Source organism: Quercus lobata, chromosome 2 (assembly GCF_001633185.2).
Source record: "Quercus lobata isolate SW786 chromosome 2, ValleyOak3.0 Primary Assembly, whole genome shotgun sequence".
NCBI lineage: Eukaryota > Viridiplantae > Streptophyta > Magnoliopsida > Fagales > Fagaceae > Quercus > Quercus lobata.
Window position 1 is genome coordinate 104,212,869 of NC_044905.1, and position 14,220 is coordinate 104,227,088.

Here is a 14,220-nt window from a genome sequence, read left to right on the forward strand (position 1 = left end):
TGCCGGACCCAACACCAAATGAGCATTTAGAGGCATTGAAACACAGTTTGTGTTTTCTTAAGATGCCAAAGATGACCTCGAGATCTCTCACATGCTCGGATACCACTTTACTCTTTACTACCATATCGTCTATGTAGACTTCAATACTCTTGCCTAGTTGTGGTTCAAACATTCTGGTCATCATCCTTTGGTGGGTAGACCTTGCATTCTTTAAACTGAAAGGCATTACTTTGTAGTGGTAGTTTCCGACAGGGGTCATGAATGCTGTTTTTTCTTGATCTCCTGGGGCCAGTGGTATTTGATGATAACCCTAGAAGGCATCCAAGAAGCTCATTCGAGGGTGGCCTACAGTTTTCTAGAATGCAGATTCGCCACTTCCCAGTCTTCTTTTTTACCACTGTTGTATTTGCCAACCATTCGGGGTAAAAAACTTCTTTGATAGCCCCTACCCTCTTCAGTTTTGTCACTTCGTCCTTAACAACGTCGACATGCTCTTTTGACGGGCGTCGGGGTGGTTGCTTTTTGGGAATAGAGGATGGGTTAACGTTTAGGTAATGGCAAATGAGATTCAGATCAACTCCTGGGGCATCGTAGGCATCCTATGCGAATATGTCAACATTTTCTCTTAGAAACCCAATCAATTCCCCTTTCTCTCGAATGGGTAGTTCCGAGCCGACTTGAAAGAACCTCTCTAGGTCGTTGTCAACAGTAACCCTTTCTAGACTCTCACATTTTATCTCCTCGGCTGGCTCATCGACGGGTACTGCCGAGGTTTCTGATTGCTATAAGTCCTTTCTTGTAGGAGCCGAGGGTTCTGCGTTGGATTGGCGTGAGATGGCAGCCACTATGCATTGTCTAGCCATGGCTTGATTTCCTATAATTTGCTCTACTCGGCCCTCTGATGGATATTTTACCTTCTGGTGAAGTGTAAAATAAACGGCTCCCAAGGCGTGGAGCCAAGGTCTGGCCACTATGGCCGTGTACAGTGAGTAGGCGTCGACCACGATAAAATCCACCTTCACCACATTTGAACCAGTCTGTATAGGCAATCTGATTTGTCCTTTTGGTGTAACAGTCTTCCCTTCGAAACTTACCAAAGGAGAGTCATATGCTTTTAGGTCCTCGGGTTTTAGGTTCAGCCCTTTGTACAGATCAGGGTACATTACTTCCATAGCACTGCCCTGGTTTACTAGTACTCTCTTCACATCAAACCCCCCAATCCTAAGTGTAACTACCAAAGCATCATCATGGGGTTGGATGGTTCCGATCTTATCCTCGTCCAAGAATCCCAGCACAGGTGAGGCTCCCTTCCTAGACCTTTTGGATTCCCGATCATTGTCCTCGGTGGAGAGCCGAGCCACAGACATTACCTTGGAGGGAAAATAGTCGGTTCTTCCTGGAGCGGCAAGGATGACATTTATCGTGCCCATGGAAGGTCTTAGAGATATGTCTCTACGGGGTTCTTGGTTTGCCTGACCCGGATGACCGCTGGAAGGATGTAACAGGTGCCGCAATTTTCCTTCTCGAACCAGCTGATTCAGGTGGTTCCATAGGTTCCTGCAGTCTTTGGTGGTATTGACAATACAAACTCTAATGCGCTTTGAGGAGTCTCTGGCCATTTTGTTCGACCATTTGAAGAATGGCTCATTCTTGACCTTCTCCAAAACCCGTTGTACCGGTTCTCTAAATACGGTGTTAACCGCTTGCATGTTGGTTGACCCAGATTGCCCCGCAAAATCTCTTCTCGGATGGTTATTGCTGTATCGTTCCGACCTAAAATCATTCCTTTTGTGAGGCATGATCTTTTCCTTTCCTTTCCCTTGTAGTTGGTCCTCTTCCACCATTTTGTATTTGTCAATCTAGTCCATAAGTTGATGAACGCTAGTAACAGGTTTACCAGTTAAGGATTTCCTTAAACAATGCTCGGTGGGGAGACCGCTTTTAAACGTACTGATGGCGACGTCGTCGTAGTTACCATCCATCTCGTTATACATTTCCCAATATCTGTCCGAGTACGCTTTTAAAGTTTCCCCTTCATGCATGGACAATGACAATAATGAACTCAGAGGCTGAGGAACCCTGCTGTTCGTAATGAAACGAGAGCCAAAGGCTTGGGTGAGCTGTTTGTAGGAATCTATGGAGTTTGTTCTCAAGCTGTTGAACCACCTCATCGCCACGGGTCCTAAACTGGACAGGAAAACTTTGCACATAAAAGCCTCGTTTCGAGAATGGATGACGATTCTTTGGTTAAACTGACTCACATGCTCCACAGGGTCTGTTCGGCCATTATAAATGGTGAACGTAGGTTGGTGGAAATGCCGGGGTAGTCCAGCCCCTTCTATCTTTTGCATGAAGGGTGACTTAGAGATCTGATCCATAACTTTATTCATGGCATCATTACCCAAGCCCTTACCAGATGGGCTCTTATGTCTCCGTTCGTGGCATTGCTCTGTCTCATAAAAGAAGGTTTCGCTTTGGGGAGTTCTTGATCTCCGCCTGTAACTGACGTCCTCCTCCTCATTAGAGGATATGTCGGAACTAGTAGGGAACCGCCTTTGCTGTGCATGGCACAATCTCCTTTTCAAGTCATCGATCTCTTGCTGCATGGTCTGATGATTGTTTTGTCTTTGGGATATGCGACTACCTATTTGGGAATGGCTTTGGCTCGTTTGGGTAGCATGTACACTCCCCTCTCGATTCCTTTCATTGCCCTGATTTTGCTTAGGGTTAGGAGGATTACTTTGCCGCTGAGGCCTAATGGGTTTTGTCCGATGGGGATCGGTTCGGCGTGGGTTTTCTTGGTGTGGACCCAGCCCAATCATGTTTAACCGTTACACTCACTAACACCGAGGTTATTCCCCACAGACGGTGCCAATTGTAAGGACAAAGTTTGGTGCCCAAGCCCGAACCGCACAGGATCCTGGTCCAAAAAGCCTAATACAATGAATTTTGTAGAGTATGGGTCAAAGAATTAGGATTAGATGAGTTGAGCAATGGCTTGCATGGAGGTGAGGAATAAACAGACAATAATAAAGCTATTATAGTCAAAAGTCCTCTGTCCGAGGAGACTTGGGATATTATTTATGATTACAAATCATTACATTAGAGTTCTTTTGGATGCTACAGTATTATCCCCTTTCTTTTTCTTCGCCCCTACTTCATGGGGGCTTCTTTGCATTATATAGGCTCTTTCTGATCATCTGGGCCTTACACTTGTTAATCATCTAGACCTCCACTTGAGCACCCATCCCATCAGACACCCTTTTTAGTCCTTTGTGAGTTGTGGCAGCCAAGACAATACTGTTCAGGGGTCTTTTCCACATTAATGTGACCAGAAAAGTAACTGTAATGCATTTAATATGGTGGTGGCAGCATTTCTTTAGATATTTTGAACTTTCTTCCCTTTCACGTGTTCAAGGGATGTACTTCAACCACTTGACTATACACTTAGTCTGGGTTTACCGTGTTCGAGGAAAAGTTCCTCCTTAGGCCTTCTTCCCTTTGTCTCCCAATGATGAGGCTTGTAAAGTAAATCACCTAAATCATATTCCTCTTCGCGGACTTATTAGTGTCTTCGGACAAGGCCTAAGGCCTAAAGCCCAATACATTATTTTTGGGCCATAGCCCCCACAATTTCAATTATACGTTAATGACAAATCTTACTTGGAAAACTGTTAGAATGGGCTACAAAACACGATGAGCTATCATCATCTTTGATCTTTGTCATTGCCTAGTGAGTTGGGGGATGCAAATTTCAAAATACATTTTGATTATCTATTTTTTTATTTAATTTGGGACTTGTTATACATTGCAATTATGTAATAAAGCAGAAGTATAGTTCTAAAACGTGCGTGATTGAAAAAAAAAAAAAAAAAAAAAAACCCAAGTATATATACATCTCCTGAAGCATTCCACCAAGGCAATAATGCATTATTTTCTGCATCACCGGCAAGTTCCAAAAGCTTTGGCGCAACTGAAGCAACAGTTGTTGTTGTTGAGCCTTTGACATCAAATTCAGCACTTAAAACAGTAATATCATCATCACCTTAATTTCAAGCACACATGCCCCTCTATACAATCTTCCCAGTACATTTACCCACTCAGAATCGGAATCATCGGAGAAGTAAAAGTCAAAAACATAAAAATCCAATTCAATCTCCGACACCCCGAATTCTTCCCAAAGTTTTTGTCTAACAAAGGTGTTGTAAAGGCCATTGGAGAAGATAAGAATGATAGAGGATGGTTTCAAAGTCGTTGAAGAGCGGGCTAAAGTAAGGAGTTGTTGAAGTCAAAATTTGAAGCCCTTAGGGGATGAATCCCAAGAAATGTAGGTGGGGTTTCGATCGTATACAATAATCCAAACAGGGTTCCTATTGAGAGTATCAAGATGATGACGGACAGGTGAGGAATTGGTAATAGGAATTGGTTTGCAAACTCGAGAAACTGCAGTTATAAAAGACTGGTGGAGAATATGAACAATAGCCTCAAGGTGCCCAATATTCAAACTGTCAACACACCCATACCCACACCTAGATTGAAACAAACATCTCCATCCTATCTATCACGCCCTTGCATCTCTCCTTTGCCAATTTCACTCCTTCTATAGCTTTCCGCTTCATCATCCGTCTCTCCTTTGCCAATTTTTTTATTTTTTATTTTTTATAAATGAATAAAGTAATTTGAAAACTATTAAGAGAGTGGTCTGTTTTGTAGCCAGTGTTTTAGTAGAAGTTGAGATGCATTTTTACCAAGTTTTGCCTCTATTCAAAGGTAAGTTGTAAGGATATTTGGAACCAAAAAAAAATCTAGTTCAAACTGGAGAAGCCCCTTAAATAGTAGTACTAGTCTCTGACCACGCGTGTGAGGCTTTTCTATTTTTTGGGTAAGGGTTAATTTAGAGCATTTATTATAATTTGGGGTTACTACATTTTCCAATCACAAAAAAAAACCTAGGGGTGTGATGAGTAATAATTTCACTACACATAATAATCATCACACTCCTAAGTTTTCAAACAAGGGAAGCTCCTTAAATAATAGTATAGATAAAACCGATGCCTTTGACTTTTTATTGATCTCTCTAGAGTTTGCTCCATTATTATCAATTTTTTTTAAATAAAATTATTTTTGTTTAATCCAAACTTAATAATGAGTGAAATTTTATCTCTCTAACAAGTCCAACTTAAATTCAAACTCATCATTATCATTTTTTAAAACAAAATTCTTTTTGTTTAGTCTAAACATAACAATGAGTGAAACTTTATCTCTCTAACAAGTCTAACTTAAACTCAAACTAGGAAGCTATAAATTATTTGCACCAATTTACATCACATAAACTTGGCAACCTTTATGATAAGTCATCAGCCTACCTACAGTGAAAGAAGATAAATTTCAATATAATAAGCATTGGATTTCAAATAATGACGATGTGGTGAGTGAGGCATTTCCAACAGTAAAAAAAAAAAATTAAAAGATAAATATTAACTCTTTACCTACGACTTAATTTAATTTGAAAATTAAGTATCACATTTTATTTTGGTGGAATTATGATATCTCAACTCATTTAATATTTATGGATTTGGCAATCCTTTTACGTAGAAGATTTAGAATGATAGACAAGCAAGATTTGTCCAACAAATTAGTTTATTTATTTATTTCTTTTTTTTTAGTTATTTTTAAGAAAAAGATGATTGTCCAACAAATTAGTTAACTTTGTAGCCTTTACAAATTAGCCAATTTCTTGTGATCTCAGTCGTTCCAATAGTGGAAATCACCCAAATGAAAAAACGTTTTAGGCCCCTTTATATTTTTTTCCTGGAAAAAAAAAAAATTGAACAAGCTATATATTTAAAGGATAAAAGGCACATTTAGGTATTAATTAATTGGGGTCATTCTAATCCTATGTAGTATGACAGTAGAATGAGCATATCAATTTTTAAGCGAATTCCATTCTTCTCAATTTTGCTAGGTAAAAAAGAAAAAGAAAAAAGAAGAAGAAAAAAAAAAGAGAGCTCTGACATGAAAGATTGTGGCCTTCTAATCACTATTGATTTCCTGTCATGTGGTTTGGGTGGATACATTACCAAATTCTATATCCCAATGAGAAACAAAATTCTACATCTTTGCTTCACCTCACGATATGAAAATATATTAATTTTTTAGGCAAAAATCTTATATACAATATATTAAAAAGATGTATGGCTTTCATTATTTTAACGTGGGCTCTTACTCAACATTTTTTAGCATGGGCCACATGCTAATAAGGTTTGTTTAAAGTTTAGACCTGTTAAAATTTAAAATAAATTACTTTATGGGTTCATGTACTTTTTTCTTTTTCTTATATTTCTCTTTTGAATAGTCATATTTTTTTGAATTGTTTCAATAACTTATTCTTTAATTATATATCTTTTTTGGCATTTTGGAAGTTTTAACATCTGAATTTGTGCAATCACACACACACACACAATCACACAATATATACATATATATTTTATCTATAATTTGTAGGTTTTGAATCTTTTGATTCCTTTCAATAGTTATAGCCATAAATTATTATTTTTTAATGTAACTTATCTTTCTTATATTTCTCAATTGTTTAGTCATATATATTTTGTTTTGTTTCAATAATTTCTATGCAGTGAATCATCTTATTCTTTAACATTTTTGATATTTTAAAAGTTTTAATATCTGAATTTTTGAGTTTTTTTTTTTACTATATCTGAAACTATTTGACAAATTTTTTGTAAGTTATTGCACGTTCAAACAATGACTTGTTCATCAAGTTGTAACACAAATTGAAGTCATACAAGAACAAATTATGCAATAGTGTAATTTCTTAATCAATTTAAGATTTTATAAAATTATTTTAGTCTACCTCACAAGTAGGTAAGTTCCTGTGCATTGCATGAGCCAGCGACTAGTTATTAATATCATGGTTTTAAAAACCAAATCAGACCAGCCGATCCCAGCCATCAATCTGGTCCGGTTATGGGCAAAAACTAAAAATAGCTTAAAAATTGGGAAAATTCAAAAACTAGCTAGTTCAACTGGAGAACCGAGAATCTGCATGGTCGAACCAGTTGAGATTTTTTTACTTTTCCCCAGCCTAAAACTACGTTGTTTTGGCCAGGAACCTAAAAAATAACCCTAAACACTCTCACGCTCTCGCGCCTAAACACTCTCACACTCTCATGCAATCACGCCTCATCTCAAGCTCTCTACCTCTCTACCTCACTCTCATGATCTCAACTCTTAGCTCACTCAACTCATCTCAATCTCAAGTTCTTTGCCTCTCTGCCTCACTCACGCACACCTTTCAAATTTTTTTTCCCTTTTCATCCTCTCGGCGTCTGAAGTGTTCTGGTTTTTTCTTATTCTTTTTTCCTCATGGTGTTTGAGCTCTGCTCTTGGCTTCTCGGCTTCATCAGGTAATATTCTTTTCTTTTGATTTTGATTTTGTTTTTAATCATTTTCTCAGTTTTTTTTTTTTTCAACTTTATCTCAGAGACTCAGATTCTCCATTCATGTTCTCAGCTTCATCTCAAGTTCTCCATTTCGGGACTTCACTGGTAATGAATGAGGCTTGGTCTCAAAACTTAGCAGTTGTTTGTTTGAAACTTTAAAGCTTATTTGCTATTTGGATGTAATGAACTTATTTGCTATTTGCCATTTGGATGTAAATGTAATGATTAATTAACTTATTTATTTGGTTTTGTTGAAAGTTTATTATGTTAAGGATGATAGTTTTATAATGTTATTATGTTAAATTCTTTAAAAAGATGTTAGATACTTATATACTTGTATTTTTTTTTTAAAGGAAACATATTTATTACTATTGGTTTGTTAGTTTTAGTATATTAAAAAATTATTAATTATTTATATAATTTAAATAAATAATAATTAAATTATTTATGATGTCACCGGTTCGACCATCGGTCGAACTTCGATCTAACCAGAAAATCGATAATTAGCTCATTTTCCAGTTCTTTCACCATACAGGTTTTTAAAACCTTGATTAATATTAATATAGCGATAATAATAATATTAAATTTATATAAAAAAAATATGGATTTGTTTGGTAATGTTATTCTAGTAACGTTGTTTGTATTTTTGAAAATACGTGTGAGTGAAAAAGTATGTGAAAATACATATAATGTTATTTAAATTAAAATAATAAAATTCATTTAAAAAAATTAAAAATAATAAATGAAATGAAAAAATGAATAATCAGGTAATAAAACATTGCGATTTGTGATGTGATGTTAGCATATTCCCCTTCTTATTATCTATACTACTATTTAAGGGGTTTCCTCTGTTTGGATCAGATTTTTTCTTGTTCCAAAATACCCCTACAGCCTATGTTTAAGTAGGGGCAAAACTTGGTAAAAATGCTTCTTCAACTTCCAACACTATCTATAAAATAAAAACCTATGTTTTATAGATTTTTATCCGGGTATTTTTATTTATTAAACTTTTGTGCTTGGGTTCAAAAAAATAATACATGCACCAAAAAAGATTTCATCACTTGATATTAAACTTAGAGAATATGTGGACTCCTCAAATGGTATTTATTTATACTAGACACCCCTAGGTTTTTTTTGTTATTGGAAAATATAGTGATCCGAAATTATAATAGAAAAATCTCTGAGCACACGCTCACTAAATTTTCCAAAAAAAAAAAAAAAAAAAAAAAAAAAAAAAAAAAAAAACCTAGGGTGTCTAGTTATTCTTACAATACTACGGAGTACGAGAAAGAGAAAAGGAAACTTTGTTTCTTATTTTTTGTGGGCTGGGCTGGGCAGGGCCGGGCCACGATTTAATTGTAATTGTCACATATATATATATATATATATATATATTTCCTTTACTTCTTATTAATAAATAATAGTATCTATTAATCAGAATAAATCGCCGGCGGCTTCCCTCGTTAAGAATTAGAAGTGTTTTGTTTTACGAAGACCAAATCGGATCAAATTGAAATATGGTAGGTACTAGGTACTACTCACTCTATCTATCTATATATATATATATGGTTTGTTTGCTAAAATATATTATAACAAATGTAGTGTAATATTATTAAATTGAAATGATTTTATGGGTTAGGCAAGCGTAAGCGGTGATAAGAAAGACAGTGAATTGAAACTGTATTCATACTGGTGGAGCACTTGTTCGTTCCGCGTTCGTATTGCCCTCAACTTGAAAGGTACTTTCTTTCTTTATTTATTAATTCTTCAATCTATCTTAATATATTTTTACATTTATTTTTGATGATTGATTAGGGCTGAAATATGAGTACAAAGCAGTTAACTTGTTGAAGGGAGAGCAATACAGCCCCGGTGAGAATAGAATTAGAGTTAGATGACCTTTACTTTACTTTCTATTATTGTTTTTATTTATGTATGTTTATATGTATGTATGTATGGTGTAACTAAAAAGAGTTTACAAAGCTCAATCCTATTGGTTATGTCCCCGTGCTTGTCGATGGGGACTTGGTGCTTTCCGACTCTTTTGCCATCTTATTGGTTCGTATCTCTATCTCTTTCTTTTTCTCATTCTACTTTCCCTATTATTATTATTAATCATCAATTCTTCTTACATTTTTAACTAACTAACTAACTTACACAGTATTTAGAAGAAAAGTACCCCCACTACCATCCATTGTTACCTCAGGATCTTCACAAAAAATCCATTAATTTCCAGGTATCAACATACTGCCTTTAACTTAATTACACTCATCTCATTTTTAACCTTCTTTTTTCCATTTCTTTCCTTCTTTTTCGATTTTACACTTTTCTTAATCATAACTATAATCTATAATTGATGCTCACACCATAAAAAGCATCACCAAACTAGTATTGTGCAGTGTTTTAAGGCAGACTTTTTAGTCACATTCAACTCAATCTATGCCTACTGAGGTTGAAACAGTTCTTTTTTTTCTTTTTTGATAAATAACGAAAGTTTATTAATCAAAATACCCATGTACATCAATCTCTTAAATTACAATGATCAAGCGTATCTAAAAAATTAGAACATGGAAAAGGATAAAAAACACAACTCCAATCCAGTAAAGTTAGTCCTGGCACAGCCCTCCACAAATCCACCTTTCGATGTTTACCAAAAAGGACCTTGCAAAGCTGAAAATAGGTCAGTAACACTTTGTGGCATAACCCATAGAAGACCAAATATAGCCCATACCAAAGTCCATGACTCAGAAGCAATGGGACAATGAAGAAGAAGATGATTCACTGATTCCCCACTCCTTTTACCCATATAGCACCAATCCACAACTGTAACTCCCTTATTCCAGAGAATATCAAGAGTCAGAATCTTCCTAAGGCGGAAGTCCACGAGAAGAAAGCAATCCTGGGAGGGATCTTTGAGCGCCACACAGGTTTCCAAGGAAAAAGAGTATCAGGAGTTGAGTAAAGGGAGAAATGGTACTCACGACATGAGGCTGCAAGGAGCTGATGGCATATAATTGCACTTGGAACTACCTCTATCATTTTTTGCCACATTAATAACTTGAAAATTGTTTCTGCTTCAAATTCTATCTTGGTGAAACTTATGCAAATAACCACCTATAGTTTACATTGAAGAATGTATATAAAGCCTACTTCACTTGCCAAGCAGACTGGGGTACACATTGAAAAGGATGGCTATGCCACTATGCCAGCTATGGCTATTTTGAAATAAACTAAATTATTTCTTGTGGATTGGTGCCTAGGATCAGGATCCTCTCCAATTTCTTTGAAAATGAGAGTTTCCATCTCATGTTTAAGATATAGTTTTCATAAATCTAAATATGTATATATATGGTGCAACATCATTTAAAATTCTATTCCACCAAATAAGGAATGATTACTAATTTTAAATGAGGTGGCATCATGTTCACCCTTAGATTTGTTAAATACTAGATCTTCACTTTGAATTGGACACTCTCTATTTCAAAAGCAAATGGGGAGTATTATTTTCCAAACAACCTTGCAAGCATGCCTACAAGTAATTGTGTCTCACATGGTGAATAACACTAGTATTGTTCTTTTTTACATGTTGGATAATATGTTTGAAAATCCCACTTTGGTTTTACTTTCTTTTCCAGCCTTGAGGATATGAGCTTCCTGATCTAATCAGGCATAATTCTTTGTTGTACCTTATCCATTTTTGCTAATATTCACACGTGTTTTTGCAAGTATGTTTCAGATTCAGACACTAATGGGGTTGCTTTTATAACTGGATATGTAGGCTGCCAATATTGTTTCCTCAAGCATACAGCCTTTTCAAAATCTAGCTACACTGGTATATATCTGAGTGAGACTGTTGTGGTTATATACCCCTCTGTTAAAATTAAGATGTCATTTTTCATGAAATTGTTAGAACATATATGATATAAAGTTCGTTTTTCTGCTTTTCCTATCTACAGAAATACATTAAGGAAAACGTTAGTCCTGATGAGCAACAGCAACTTGCTTTTTCTAAACATCATACCGAAAAAGGCTTTGTAGGTAAGCTTTGACTAATCTGTTGAAAGGATCGTACTCTTTGTTTATTTGGACAATCAAATTAATGTTCATCTCTCCAAATCTCTCTGGCAATTCCTGTCACATGTGAAAATTATGTGCCACCATGCGATGATATCTGCTCCTCAATGGGTTTGAGTCTAATTCGATTATTATTTTCATTTGTTTCAGCACTTGAAAGGCTTTTAAAAGACTATGCTGGAAGATTTGCAACTGGAGATGAAGTTTTCCTGGTTTGGTTTCCTGTTTCATATGTGTCTGTGCCTGTAAACTTGATTATAGTATATGCTGCTTCTGTGTTAAGGATTCTTTTCTTCTTTTTCTCTATCCACATTGAATGTACAAAGTACCTAACCTTAAACACAATCATGCACCATAAATCTGTTGAATCTAAATATAAAATTGGCTGCCGCACAGAGAAAATACTAAAAGCATCTCTGCATCGCTCTGAATTTTCATTTTACTACCAAAATATTCCAATATTTCTAGGGATTTGCTACTGAAGTTGCCAAGCATCCTGAAGTTGTTCTAATATCTACAACCAAACAAGGATTTTCTTTTGCTTGCTTGTAATGTTATTTCAACTGCCAACAGAACACAGTATAAAATATTTGAACACACTCCTCAATCTATAAGACTGCAATCGGAACATGGTTCTTCTCCCAAACCCAAACCATGGATTATGAGACATGAAGGCACTAAACTCAATTCTAAGCATTAGGTTTTTGACGTAAGTATATGAATTTATATAATTGTACTAAAGTCAGTTCAACATGTCTTAGTTGCACATTGCATGGCACAGTAGTATTTCACTTCCTAAAATGCTCGGAAGAATAGTTTGCATGGAATTAATTCATGAATTAAGGTTTTTTTCAAAATGTAATGCAACGCATTGACAATTATTTGCAGGCAGATTTGTTTCTAGCGCCTCAGATTCATTTGGCAATTAAAACGTTCAAGGTGGACATGGTAGTGCTTGCTTTATAATTATTGTGCCAGTACCATTTGTAGATGAATATATTTAATTTAAATGTAATGTAATTTTTTTCATTCTATATACTAATTTTATCTTCAATCTGCTTTAACACCAAATTCTTTTTTCACCTTGGCCCTCAACAGTTTGTGGAATTACAGTTTTCAAAAGCTTTATAGCTCAATTGACACCTTCTGGTGTTTCCAACCATGATTCAAATCCCCCCACTCCTAACTATTGATGTATCAAAAAAAGTTTGTGGGATTACAGTAGTAGCAAAAATCTGTATAGTCTTATTCTGCTTGTGTAAATCTTGCTTCTGGTTTGAGATGTTTCAATTTCTTCATCCACACCTTTATTCAGTAATCTTGAAATTAGGGTGTGCTTTAAAGTCCATTTCTGTATCTGTATCTGCTGACAATTTTTTTTTTTCCATGCAGACTCAATTCCCTGTCTTATCCAGGTTGAATGGGGCATACAATGAGATACCAGCTTTTCAAGATGCTATGCCAGAAAAGCAGCCTGATACTCCTCTGACAAGTGCTAGTTAAACCAATGGGTTGAGGAGGTACAGAGAAACATTGTTGAAATCAGAAATTACTAGCCCTTTCTTATCCATTAGCTGTGTCTAGAATGTTTGTTATATATATATGAGTTAGGTTCAAATGTTGGATTATGTGACCTCCAAATGCCCATGATGCTTACCCAATTGAGATGATTGTAAATTAAGAACTACCTCATCTAAAACATGGTCAAAATTACGGTAAATAAATGTTTTAGTGTATAGTGAATGATATTAGATTAATATGAAATTTAGCATGCATGATGGTATGCATATGGAGGACATGTAATGCAATGATAGACTTGAAAAATGTTAACCTAATTAAAAGTTATTAAGTGATGTAATATCACAAAATGATACACCATTTGTAACTAAGACCACAAGAAAAAGAACAAGAACAAGAATAACAACAACAGACACTATATATATATATATCTGTGTGCGTTGCATAATAGAGGGCTAACGTATATTGTTTCAATTGGTCTTTTGCATAATAGTGCTGGTTATAAAAAAGAAAAATATCTGAATTTGATTGAAATTGTCATTCCTGTTGAACCGAAACTTTATTTTCTAATAAAATTATGCTTCTAATCTCAAAATTGCAGCATAAAGTGCCACATGATCAAGCTTCGAGATAGAGCTTTTTGAAGCATATTTGTATGAAGGTGTTGTGATGAAGGTTGTCACCTTAAGGAACACAGTGGAATAACGTTAATAATAATGGATGGTGAGCTAATACGTACAATAAATGGTTTGGTTTTGAAGTCCTTGAAGTTCAGTTTGCTTTTGTATCCACTAAAATTATAGTTTTGTTTACCTGTGTTTTCTTCCTGTTGTACACCAATAATATATCATATTTCTAGCAGAAATGTGTTAGGACTTCCTTAGAAACTCTCTTACAATTCATTAATAACCAAATAAAAATCTGCAGTAACAAGTTTAGATGTGGATCTTGTCCTTGGAAAGGATGAGACATACCAGTTGGCTAGAAAGACCGGTAAATTAAGAAAGATTGAGGAGCTTTTTTTTAGGTAATAATTTGTGAGGGGCTTATTTAACTATCCACTTTTGTGAAGGAAATTTATTAACATGCATTTGAGAAACAATCTATAGAGAGTAGCGAGCTGAAGTGCCGCATTCATCTAATTGTATGATGCGTGGCTTTCCATCTA

General features: G+C 35.5%; 2 protein-coding genes across 2 annotated transcripts; one reads left to right on the top strand and one right to left on the bottom strand.

Annotated features, from left to right (window-relative positions):
* Positions 1-782: 782 nt before the first annotated feature.
* On the bottom strand, positions 783-1,844 carry LOC115974119. Its single transcript, XM_031094335.1, has one exon. The coding sequence runs from the start codon at positions 1,842-1,844 to the stop codon at positions 783-785; it is 1,062 nt and encodes a 353-aa protein (XP_030950195.1).
* A 7,053-nt stretch (positions 1,845-8,897) lies between these two features.
* On the top strand, positions 8,898-13,990 carry LOC115977692 (glutathione S-transferase zeta class-like). The gene is made up of 11 exons (XM_031099709.1): positions 8,898-8,980; positions 9,100-9,199; positions 9,276-9,332; positions 9,433-9,518; positions 9,622-9,696; positions 11,239-11,292; positions 11,417-11,498; positions 11,685-11,746; positions 12,423-12,482; positions 12,927-13,054; positions 13,654-13,990. The coding sequence occupies exons 1-10, from the start codon at positions 8,978-8,980 to the stop codon at positions 13,035-13,037; spliced, it is 690 nt and encodes a 229-aa protein (XP_030955569.1). The 5' UTR covers positions 8,898-8,977; the 3' UTR covers positions 13,038-13,054; positions 13,654-13,990.
* Positions 13,991-14,220: the final 230 nt, after the last annotated feature.

Coding starts and splice junctions, on each gene's coding strand:
- LOC115974119 (XM_031094335.1), bottom strand. CDS start 1,844: ATGGTGGAAGAGGACCAACTACAAGGGAAAGGAAAGGAAAAGATCATG.
- LOC115977692 (XM_031099709.1), top strand. Junction 9,333..9,432: donor GGGAGAGCAATACAGCCCCG/GTGAGAATAGAA, acceptor GTAACTAAAAAG/AGTTTACAAAGCTCAATCCT. Junction 9,519..9,621: donor ACTCTTTTGCCATCTTATTG/GTTCGTATCTCT, acceptor TAACTTACACAG/TATTTAGAAGAAAAGTACCC.